A 12,401-nucleotide genomic window follows, 5' to 3' on the forward strand; every position below is an offset into this window, starting at 1 on the left:
TTTTAAGAGAAGTCCAGTGTCTTTGAACGCGTGTGAAAGAATGCACACCAACACATGGCGCAAAACACCTAGCAGATAGTGTCAAAGTTACACAACGCAAATTAATAAGCAGAATGAAACGCAATGTAGCCTAGTGCACAAGAAGAAATACATATAAATATACAAAATGAATATAGGCCTACATAGCTAATGCTAAGGAATATATATATATTCATCTGACAGCAATAACACCGTTAAAGCCTTGTTTCATGGTTTTTAAATATTCCAGATAAGGCACAAAAACACAAACTCAGAACAGCCCTACTGTGGTTGGAATCAGGGGATTGAATCACATTGCCTGAGCGTTTGAAAACATGCTATGTGGAACATTTAGTGTTCCAGCGAAAAGGAGGGCTTTTTAAAACGCAAATATCGTTCCATATTCACAGATACATGGGTATTTGACATGTTTGCATTAGGAAATGCAGCCTATTATAAAGCATGATAAGGAAATCCTAACGTTTTCTAGTTTAGGGTTAGTTCGTCATTTTAGAGAGGCCTACTTTATTCCTATGACTTTCCTAAAAACACAATACTATGAACATTCTGAAAATTACCTCTGGAAGTTCTGGGGTTTCTTGAAATTATATTACATTCAATGACTTTCCTTGTCTTATCTCTCATTTGCGTTCAAACAGGCCTATCGTATTAAGAGCATTAAATTCTGCATTAAAATATTATTATTGTTATTATTATAGGGTAGTGCAATTGTAAGACTTTCCTTTCGTTTTTTGTATTATCAACTGAATTTTAAATGCAAATATGCATATGCTATTACATAACCATATTCAGCAAATCGTGTTTAATTGTATTCCAGTGCACATATTCAAGTGCTTTAACACACACACACACACACACACACACACACACACACACACACCATAGTTTTTCACTTGACGTTTAAACTTGACATATTGTATTCTTACTAGTTAAAGAGAGATTTATAGCCTAATCAAACAACCAACCCTCAAATGATCATCGTTAGTCAATTGACTGGATTAAGAACAGAGCCGAGCGGGCTTTCCTTTACCGAACTTAAAAGAGATCGGGGAATAACGCGAACCAGACTTGCTTCATATGCTTATTGAATACATAGCCTCTGTATCTGCAGGCTAACTGAATACTTTTAAAGCTCATCACCATCACGACTTTGAGATGTAAAAAATGAGCGAGCTATACAGTTTCGGCCTACTTTATGTGGAATGTATTAAATCTAATTTGAATACTTTAGGTGCACACAATTCTTTCTGCATTTTTACCAAATAACTAATAAGCACGGCACTACACACGAACATTCTATATTTTTTACACCAGATTATTATATAATATTGTAGGCCTATGTAGGCAAATATAGAGATGTAAGCCCATTATATTAAAATAGCCTACACTGGACTGTAGGCCGGTGTATTGTGTGGACTTTACCGACATATAGCCCATAGCAGCAAGATCGTTAATATTTAAACATTATATTCCAGCTAACAAACTATCACCCAATATCTGATTAAACGTGTGTTTGCGTGGTTGACAATTAGGCCTATCAATGGCCATAACTAATAATATGATAACGCTTCTCTCTCTGTCTCAGCTCAAACCCAGTCTGAAACATCCGTCTCTGACCACTGACCAGTGTCTGTTGCTCATTAACCAGTGGACTACGGTTTGGGGAGGGCTTCCTGGGGCATCTGGGGAATATTTTGTGAATCATGTCTTCCTGTGTCTTTTTTCTCTCGTGTCTGTCTGTCTGTCCCTCCAAGTCCTTGGTCCCTCTATTTACACCGCACGTTGTCCGTGGATCAACCACTGCACGTGGAGCCACATAATGACCTCTAAATGGCAATAGGTTCTCGGAACGTTAGCGGGCCAACACCAGTAATATATGGACACTTGCACATGCACGCACACACATAGCAACCGGGCAGCAGAGGTGTGGTGTGTGTTGTAGGCACACACTGCTGCCCAGTTGCAGTTATGTGTGAGAAGACTGTGTTTCAAATAGCAACGACTCCCAGGATGATGCAATTCTTCATATTACATTACATTACATAAAAACACAAAACACAACTAGCCTACGTGACAATCATCATTTCAACACTGTGATCAATACTATATTTCATGAATAGATTTCGGTTAAAAGAGATCACACTGCCTTTGTTCAATTACATCACATAGAACGCTCAGTTTGCTAGAGTCAGGAGCGAGATGGTAGAGCAGAGCCGGGCGGACAGAGGATGAACCTCCGCCAGCCCTGCAGGCTGAGTGTGTCCGCCGTCCCCAGCTCTCCTCCTCTGCGGGTGCTCTGTCTCAATGCTCGGCCTTATAAAGGCTCAATCCCCTCCTCTTAATTGATTTTCTCATAATTAACTCACTCTGTCCATCGATTTCCCTTCTGCGGTCTATCTGCCCTACAACGGCACTACCACTCCTACTGGCCGTGTAGGGGCCGTGTTATTGTGGTAGGTAGCCTATTATCTGCGGCGATCGGGAAACTGCCGAACAAATATCGACCACATTGATTAACAATCCCACCCAATAACACTAAATACACAGAGTCTTTATACTGTCACAGTCAAGGGCAAATAATAGCCTATTCGTGTCCACTGAGTGGGTGAACATATCGGCTTTTCTCTCATGACAGACATTTGAAGACTATACACAATTAAACAACAAAAGGCTCATAGCGGCATCAAGGGATTCCACTGAATTCGGGTTGTAGCCTATTTCAAAAACGACTTTCAATAACCACTCACGGTTATGTAACGTTCCGCTGGACATCTGAATCAAATGACTCCTCGCAAACCCCAGTCATGAAAGCAAAGATAAATGTACTCTTGCTATGTAAACAGACATTACAATCACAACACACAGCATATCACATCAATAAACGATAAGAGGAAACATTATGTGCGTAATGTTCGCATTCAACGAATGCAAGCGCAGACAGACACATGATGCACGTGCATACATAATGTAGACCGAACTCATATTCCAAATCAAATATTCGCGCGATTCACAGCCAGAAATGCAGCATGCAGAGCAGGTGAATGACAGCGCCATTCGCCCACCGACAGAAGGAGAGCGGGGGTATGAGAGGGACAGAGGGAAAGGGTTGCCCACATGAATTTATTTATTTTCTAATCAATAAAAAGAAAATCCCTGCCCGCGCAAGAAATCATTAAGGCCGTTATTTTTCTGTCCATCTCCTTCTCTCTCTCCCTCTCTATGACATAGGCAAGTTGGCCTCGAAATTGGACTAAAGTCTTTCTGGTTGTGAATTGAAACAGAAAAGCAATATACTTGAGAAGGAGGTGGAGGGTTTAGAGAGGATGAGAAGAGGCAGAGGGGAAACATGGGAAGCAGAATGCAAAGATAAGTTATCACTATGCAAAGTTGAGCCCTTATATGAAATCTTTATCTTTTTTTGGAGGTGAAAATTTACCAGTGCTTCCATCGGTGAACGTCTCTATCCCCGCCATGCGAGCTGCCTGTCTGAACACGAGAGGGATGGAGTGCAAAGATGGGGAGAGGTGTGTGTATGGGGGGCCAGGGAAAAAGGGAGGAAGGAAGGGCATAAGGGGAACATAATCTGGGGTGGGGGCTGTGAATTAGAAATTGGGGGAAGGTTAGAGGTGAAGGGGGTTTGGCAGTGTTTTGGGGTGCGGGGGCTGGGAGCACGCGCGCCCGCCCCGTATGGTAGGTAACACCCTAACCTTCCATGTCTCCCTTGCTGTCCTCATTGTGTCCCCCTCTCTCTCCTCTGCTCTCCTCTCTCGCTCTTTCTCCATCTCTCCCCACAACTCGCGTTCCCCTTCCCATCTCTCACTCTCGATGTCTCTCAGCGGTTTCCATGGCGACGTGGTGTTTGTGGTGCTGGTGCTGAGGAGAAAGAGGCGCGTGCATGTGAGACCGGGAGAGCAAGAGTGATAGTGTGTGTGTGTGTGTTAGAGAGATGCAGAGATTGTCATTTAAGAGAGTGTGAGGACAGATTTCCAAATTTCTAAGAAATCTAATTCAAAATGAACATTTGATAATATTGTAATAACACCCAGTAAAATCAACAGTTTTGGCTGTGTTCTGTATTCTGCGGAAAAGTATGATTTCATACAGTATAAAGACGGCATATAGAATAACAGGTTTCCTGACATGTTATGAGAGGTGACACATTTGTTGTCACAGATCATTTTGAAGGGCCAGTGGCGCTTAAAAGCTGGTTAATTAATAGACAATAACCTATTAATAGCATATCAATCAATTCATATTATATTGTAAATATTCATGGACCACCAATTCCTAAAACGCAATGACCTGGAACAGAAGTTAGATCCACAGTTCCTATACCGGACATATAGGCCTACCTCTGGATATTCAGTGGGGGTTTTTCTATATGCAGCTCTCTTCAAATGGACTATTCACCTCATGCTGCCATCTGCAGGCCAGAAACAACATTATTTAACAGAAAAAAAGAATGAATGAGCACCTTGCTTTTGGTGGATTTACTGATTTTTGTGCAACAAATTCCTTGATAATAATGGTAGACATCTGTGTGCATGAACATAGACACAGCAGAATTGACCACACAAACAGAATGGGAGACAGCCTAGCTTGCTTCAAGTGAACAGTAATTCCTTCACAAGGGGGCTCCAGCTCTATTATCTTTAGACCGTCGAAGACCTAGACCCCAACAATTGTGAGCACGGTGTGAAAAAGCACATTAGGAACACCTGCTGTTTCCATGACATTACCGACCAGGTGAATACAGGTGAAAGCTATGATCCTTTACTGATGTCACCTGTTAAATCCAGAAGGATTTTTAAGCTTTGAGACAATTGAGACATGGATTGTGTATGTGTGCCATTCAGAGGGTGAATGGGCAAGACAAAATATTTAAGTGCCAGTGAACGGGGTATGGTAGTAGGTGCCAGGCGCACCGGTTTGTGTCAAGAACTGCAACGCTGCTGGGTTTTTCCCGCTCAACAGTTTCCCGTGTATATCAAGAATGGTCCATCACCCAAAGGACATCCAGCTAACATGGGCCAGCATCCCTGTGGAACACTTTCGACACCTTGTAGAGTCCATGCCCTGACGAATTGAGGCTGTTCTGAGGGCAAAAGGGTGTGCAACTCAATATTAGGAAGGTGTTCCTAATGTTTTGTACACTCTGTGTAAGTCATAAAAACACACAACAGATAGAAATGTAATAATGAAAACAAATACTTATTTTTATTCATTGCTCTGTTTTGCTCGACATGCAAGAGAAGAAACAGCACCCTCCACTCCAGCAGCATCCAGGCTTCTCCTTCTTCTCACCCCCCTCTTCCTCTCTCACTGCATTCTCTGGCTGTTCCATCACCAGCTGGCAGCACGACGACTGGGGCGCCATGGTCATCAGGCTCTGAAGCTCCTCCACCTCCTCTCCTTCCACCTCCGTCACCATGACAACCATCTCATTGACCCCGGTGACATGGATGTGGATCTGGCCGGCGTCCCTGGTGCTCATTGGCAGAGGGCTGCTGGGCTGGGAGAGCAGAGTGGTGGCGTCAGTGGGTTCCATGGGGTCGGAGAGATGTGTGGTGGCGGTGGTGGGAGCCTGGGGGGTAGCATCAAACTTCACCACCTGGGACCAGGGGTGGGCAGGGCTAAACCCTGGCTCAAAGATGGAGTCCCGGCAGAGCTGAGAGCGCTGAGCCTGTTCCGCCTGTAGCAGGGCATGCTGGGATAGTAGCGGTGTTGTCGAGGCTGAGTTCGGGTCCAGACTGAGGTTGTTCATAGAGCCCCTGTTGGGTCCATCATCGCCCTGGGTGGATCCACAGGCTGGTGAGTAACCAGCAGGGGGTGTTCTGGTAGGCAGCAGCAGGGCAGTGCTACTTATACCACAGCCTGGTCCGAACACTTCAGGGAACATCTGTGGCTGGAAGAGCTCCTGAAGGGAAGGGGCAGTCTCAGCGGCCAGGTCCACAGGGAAGACAGTTGGCGGTTGGCTTGGAGAGCCAGGCTCTAGGGTGGTGGGCTCCAGGAGCATGGTGTTGGTCACAGCAGGCTGGGGCTCCTCCATGGTTGAACATGTTGCCCCAGAGTTCTCCAGGCCTAGATCCCCTAACTCTTTGAAAAAATCATTTTTTAGAGAGACAGGGTCTTCACTGAGGAAGTCACTGCTCAGAGCTGGACCATCGAATCAGCCTTTCAGTTGACCCTTCAGTTCTCTGCAGAAGTCAGAGTTGGTGCGCATGAGCCTGGGTGTCCCTGGTTCCTGGCTTGGTGTTGAGAAGGACAGACCCCCAAACATCTCTCTGTTCATCAAGGGATACCTCTGGCATTCTGGCTGGCCATCGAATAATACAGCCTCTGAGAAAGGCAGTGAAGGCCCAATCAGATTTTTCTCTGGGGGTTGGTCCCCCTTGCTGTTCTCCATGTCTGCTGATCAAACTATGAAGACATTTGAAAATTCCTAAGCTTTATTAAGGGTGGGCGTGGTCAGAACGCAACATTATTACCCATAACATTGTTACATCAACGTTGTGATCCACACTAAAACAAGGTAGTCATCATAACTGTGAACCGCGAAACACGTAATAATGTGTTTCACGGTTCTAAGACGTTTACCGTCATGGCGGGAATGGAGAGAACAGGAAAATAATGAATGATGTTTTCACCGCTGCAGAACACACAACATAGCCTACCTGTTACCCAAATTGCCAGAATATATGTTAATATCGTAGCCTAGGCTATTTTCGTAGCTTCACACTATAATAGCATATAGCTGCACAACTAAATGCTACTTTGGAACAGGCCCATAGAAAGGTGGTTTTAGGCAAAATTAGGAGCTTTGGGTCTCTATTTATATGTAACCAAATTTACACCACATATTTTTTGTACAGTAAGTTTCCACACAAATTGGATGGATCTTCCTACCTTTTCAAATTCACTAGTTGCTCGCACAATGACCACAGGCCCACCTGGAAGAAAGAGATGAGTAGTTTATATTTTAACCTTGGTTGTTTATATTTGAACAGTGCATAATATAGATTTCAGTACCTTGATTTAAGAATATTGCAATATTATTTTAGTCTAACTAACTTTAGATATTAGCCTATGTTGAACATTAGAAACGCCGGGGAACTAATTGACCAACATCAGTGAGTCAGCGGGCAGATTAATTGTATAGTTGTTGAGCAGTTGATATTATTCCTGCTGGCACCAGTCGAAAACCTACACGCCAACAATTGTGAGTGCGGGCTGAAAAAGCCCACCTGTCCTTTCCGGAGATGAAAAGCGAGGACCAGAGTGGACAGACCAAGCTTAATGTCCAGAATAAGACCAAGAGGTGAGTTATGAAATATACATATACATGTATGTTTAGCTTATCCTTTTTTATACATTGAAAACCTGTTAGCTCTAATTTGCATGCGTCTCGGCTCGGACCAAACATGTCCAGAACTGATTAAACAAAATAGCAACGCTTCCATTTCAGTTAAAGGTTGGGTATGAAAAATATAATTTATAAAATGGCAAGTTTGTAAGAAATTGCAGCCAACATTCATGTTTTAAGCACATCTGCTTTTTAAGAAGACGTTTGGACACAGACGCTCTGGATCCTTTGACGATGCCGACGATATCTCATCAAACAGCGGATGCCTTGGCACTAAAGAGTTTCTGTTTTAACTAAATTAGTTATGATTAAAGACCTTTACCTTTAGGTACAGTTGAAGTCGGAAGATTACATACACTTAGGTTGGAGTCATTAAAACTCGTTTATCAACCACTCCACAAATTTCTTGTTAACAAACTATAGTTTTGGCAAGTCGGTTAGGACATCTACTTTGTGCATGACACAAGTAATTTTTCCAACAATTGTTTACGGACAGATTATTTCACTTATAATTCACTGTATCACAATTCCAGTAGGTCATACATTTACATAGACTAAGTTGACTGTGCCTTTCAACAGCTTGGAAAATTCCAGAAAATGATGTCATGGCTTTATAAGCTTCTGATAGGCAAATTGGCATACTTTGAGTCAATTGGAGGTGTACCTGTGGATGTATTTCAAGGCCTACCTTCAAACTCTGTTCCTCTTTGCTTGACATCATGGGAAAATCAAAAGTAATCAGTCAAGACCTCATTAAAAAAATTGTAGACCTCCACAAGTCTGGTTCATCCTTGGGAGCAATTTCCAAACGCCTGAAAGTACCACATTCATCTGTACAAACAATAGTACACAAGTATAAACACCATGGGACCACGCAGCCGTCATACCGCTCAGGAAGTAGACGCTGTCTGTCTCCTAGAGATGTACGTATTTTGATGCAAAAAGTGCAAATCAATCCCAGAACAACAGCAAAGGACCTTGCGAAGATGCTGGAGGAAACAGGTACAAAAGTATTTATATTCACAGTAAAATGAGTCCTATATCGACATAACCTGAAAGGCCGCTCAGCAAGGAAGAAACCACTGCTCCAAAAGCGCCATAAAAAAGCCAGACTACGGTTTGCAACTGCACATGGGGACAAAGATTGTACTTTTTGGAGAAATATGCTCTGGTCTGACGAAGCAAAAATAGAACTGTTTGGCCATAATGACCATCGTTAAGTTTGGAGGAAAAAGGGGGAGGCTTGCAAGCCGAAGAACACCATCCCGACCGTGAAGCACGGGGGTGGCAGCATCATGTTGTGGGGGTGCTTTGCTTCAGGAGGGACTGGTGCACTTCACAAAATATATGGCATCATGAGGGAGGAAAATTATGTGGATATATTGAAGCAACATCTCAAGACATCAGTCAGGAAGTTAAAGCATGGTCGTAAATGGGTCTTCCAAATGGACAATGACCCCAAGCATACTTCCAAAGTTGAGGCAAAATGGCTTAAGGACAACAAAGGTTTTAGAGTGGCCATCACAAAGCCATGACCTCAATCCTATAGGAAATTTGTGGGCAGAACTGAAAAAGCGTGTGCGAGCAAGGAGGCCTTACAAACCTGACTCAGTTACACCAGCTCTGTCAGGAGGAATGGGCCAAAATTCACCCAACATAGTGTGGGAAACTTGTGGAAGGCTACACAAAATGTTTGAACTAAGTTAAACAATTTAAAGGCAATGCTACCAAATACTAATTGAGTGTATGTAAACTTCTGACCCACTGGCAATGTGATGAAAGAAATAAAAGCTGAAATAAATCTTTCTCTCTACTATCATTCTGACATTTCACATTATTAAAATAAAGTGGTGATCCTATCTGACATAAAACAGGGAATTTTTACTAGGATTAAATGTCAGGAATTGTGAAAAACCGAGTTTAAATGTATTTGGCTAAGGTGTATGTAAACTTCTGACTTCAACTGTATACTCTAGACATGCATCTAAATCTATTTACTTTGTTTTAGTCCAAAAGTCACCAGACGACTGAAAAGGTGTCTTTGGATTTTCCCACCTCTTGACCTGTGAGTAAGTGTGAATTAATAGGCTACATGTGCCTGTACTGTTTTCTATATCAAAGGTAGATTCAGCGAAATAACGTTTCCACAAGCAGCACCACAGATATTGAGATGAGCCAGATGCAAGACTTTCCTCCCCATAGACATTAAAACCATTAGATAGCGATAGCACCGATGTCATCCTCGTATCCCTATGGAAAAATCCCGATGGCTCATGAAGCCGGAAATATTTGAATTTGAAACGCCCCATATTGCTGAATGGGTCATGGCTAGATGGTATCCGGCTTTTGTCAAATTAGCATCAAAAGTTGAATCTTTTGGGATTTTAGATAACTCTAACCCGTTTCCTAACCTTACCTTAACCTAATTATCCTAACCTGCTGTTAATTATCCTAACCTGCTGTGTAAGTTCTCCTAACATGCTACGAAGTAAAATCTGATGTTAATTTGTCAAAAGCTGGATCCCTTCTAGTCATGACCTGCCTAATGGGGCTGAATGGCACCAACATTGCTAAGGATAATCGAGAAAGTGGCCAAAATTAGCAAAGGATAATGTTCGATGCAGTCATTTTCATCCTGCCTTAGAGACATGTGCAAAGAGCTTGCATGAGGGCGCACACCTCTTGGTAGCCTGCTGGCCTGTGATTGGTCTGTGTCAGTCCATTGGTCTGGTCTGTGTTGGGCTCCCGAGTGGTGCAGCGGTCAAGGCACTGCATGTCAGTGCTAGGGGCATCGCTACAGACACCCTGGTTCGAATCGATGCTGTATCACAACCAGCCATATTGGGAGTCCCATAGGGTGGCGCACAGTTGGCCGGTGAAGGCCGTCATTGTAAATAAGAATTTGTTCTTAACTGACTTGCCTAGTTAAATTAAAGGTTAAAAAAAAGTATTTTTTAAAATGTTGTCCTGTGAGGACTAGTAGTCAAAATGGATCCGTATTTAATTTAATAAATCGATTTGTAGTGAACTTTAAAATAATTCACTGTGGGATCGAACTTGATCACAATAAACACATTTTAGTGGCCAAACCAGCTGTTTAAAAAAAATAGTTTGGCCATTCTAGCTATCATACTTTATATAGGCTTTCTAAGGCAGACCAGGGGTTTTGGCACCGCTAGGTTGCTATGCAGTAGCTGACCAACAGAGCACTTGGCTTCACACGCACACAGTCACACACAGTATATGCGCATGTGCACAGGTTTGCTTCACACTGTTCCAGCGTGGTAGCCAGTGGACCAAAACAGCAGAAGAAGTTGAGCCTTGCGCTTCAACGCTTAGTTGTTGTGGAAATTGACCTACTATGCTGTTTACTTTCTGCATCTACGTCATATTGCTGAGTCTACCTTTAACTCAGTTTTTGTAATACATTTCCTCTCTCAGGGAGGAGGATGCAGCTCCGGTCCCTGTGTCTGACTCCACCAGAGAACCACCAGAGACCAGGATGTCAAAGAAGAAGACTTTCCCCAGACCACCTGTCACACAGGATGCAGAGAAGTTTCACAATGGCCCAACTGATACCAGTATGCAAGTATCAAACATTCTAAATGCTCAGTTCTCGTTTTTTGTTATAAAAAATCGTATTAACACACCTGACATGCATCTAAACCCATTTCCATTGTTTTAGCCCCAATATCACCCCAAAGAGAAGGTGCCTTTTCCCAACCCTGTGAGTAATGGAGTCACACAATTAAATTAAATGAACAATTCATGATTTGTGAGTGTGACTACACATTTGACCACCTCCTTCAGGAAGTCTGAGCCAGACCCAGTCCCTCTCTCTGAGCCAGACCCAGTCCCTCTCTCTGAGCCAGACCCAGTCCCTCTCTCTGAGCCAGACCCAGTCCCTCTCTCTGAGCCAGACCCAGTCCCTCTCTCAGAGACCATCGAGCCACAGCAGAAGGCGGGAATCTTCAACCCACCTGCCACAAAGCGACTGAAGAGGACCAGGTCAGGTTACACTTTAGTCATAGTTATTTCATACTATATGTATATTCACGCCATTAGTTAGTTGAATCCCAATTTCTAATTCCACATTGTCAATATTGTTTTCTATTCTAAGATTTTCTTTTGTGTCAATTCTACCTCAGAAAGTTGGAGCCAGCCCCGGGCCTTCTCTCTGAGCCACCAGAGAGCATGAAGTCAAAGGAATTGGAGATCCCAGGTCCACTTGCCACAAAGAGACTGAAGAGGACCAGGTCACTATTATAGTCACACTATTATGTAGTCAGTTGAATCCCAATTTCTTATTTTCAGATTCTATTGTCCACATTGTTTTCTGTTCTAAGATTTCTGTTTCATTTTTGTCTGTTCTATCATGTTCTACCTCAGGAAGTTGGAGCCAGCCCCTCTCTCTGAACTTCCAGACACCAGGAAGTCAAAGAAGAAGAAAATAATCCTTGGCCCACCTGCCACTCAGCAGGTGAAGAGATCCAGATGTCCTCCCAGCCCCTGGACCACTAACCCAGTGAAGACTAGACGTAGGCCACCTTCAGCCACACCCCCTACCTGTGAGATAGGTGTAACTACATTTACCTTGAGATCTAAGGTAGCGACAAGCCCTACCTTGAAGTCAGGTGTAGCCACATCCCCATCTAGCGGTGAAGCCTTTTCCACATCCCCTGAGAGGAAGAAGAACGGGAAGAGGGCCAGGTGCAGTGGTGCGGCCGTTTCCACCCCCCCTGAGAGGAAGATGAAGAAGAGGGTGATGTGCTGCCCTGTCCCGCTGAACAACCCCTTGTCTGTCTGTCGGTCGCAGAGGGCCACCCAGGGCAGGAAGGCCTGTGTGTGGTGTAAACAGGAGAAAGAGCGGAGGAAGACCATCTGGCAGTGTGAGGCCTGCCAGGTGGCCCTCTGTCTCATACCAGGCAGAAACTGCTTCAGGGCCTGGCACAAGACTCACAAGTGGAACGAGGGAGTCATCTTCAGTATGTTTTGTTAA

At 43.7% G+C, this 12,401-nt stretch overlaps 1 protein-coding gene across 1 annotated transcript; it reads left to right on the plus strand.

Moving 5' to 3' along the window:
- Positions 1-7,212: 7,212 nt before the first annotated feature.
- Positions 7,213-12,401, plus strand: LOC115165831 (vegetative cell wall protein gp1-like). The gene is made up of 7 exons (XM_029719249.1): positions 7,213-7,357; positions 9,411-9,467; positions 10,844-10,987; positions 11,088-11,129; positions 11,213-11,410; positions 11,551-11,658; positions 11,792-12,401. Exons 1-7 carry the CDS (start codon positions 7,299-7,301, stop codon positions 12,399-12,401), a joined length of 1,218 nt encoding a protein of 405 aa, XP_029575109.1. The 5' UTR covers positions 7,213-7,298.

Source organism: Salmo trutta, chromosome 3 (assembly GCF_901001165.1).
Source record: "Salmo trutta chromosome 3, fSalTru1.1, whole genome shotgun sequence".
Taxonomy (NCBI): domain Eukaryota; kingdom Metazoa; phylum Chordata; class Actinopteri; order Salmoniformes; family Salmonidae; genus Salmo; species Salmo trutta.

Excerpts from the sequence above, each read along its gene's own strand:
- LOC115165831 (XM_029719249.1), top strand. The coding sequence starts at position 7,299 with ATGAAAAGCGAGGACCAGAGTGGACAGACCAAGCTTAATGTCCAGAAT. Across the intron at positions 7,358-9,410 it reads GTCCAGAATAAGACCAAGAG|TCCAAAAGTCACCAGACGAC; the intron begins GTGAGTTATGAA and ends ACTTTGTTTTAG. Across the intron at positions 11,130-11,212 it reads AGGTGCCTTTTCCCAACCCT|GAAGTCTGAGCCAGACCCAG; the intron begins GTGAGTAATGGA and ends CACCTCCTTCAG.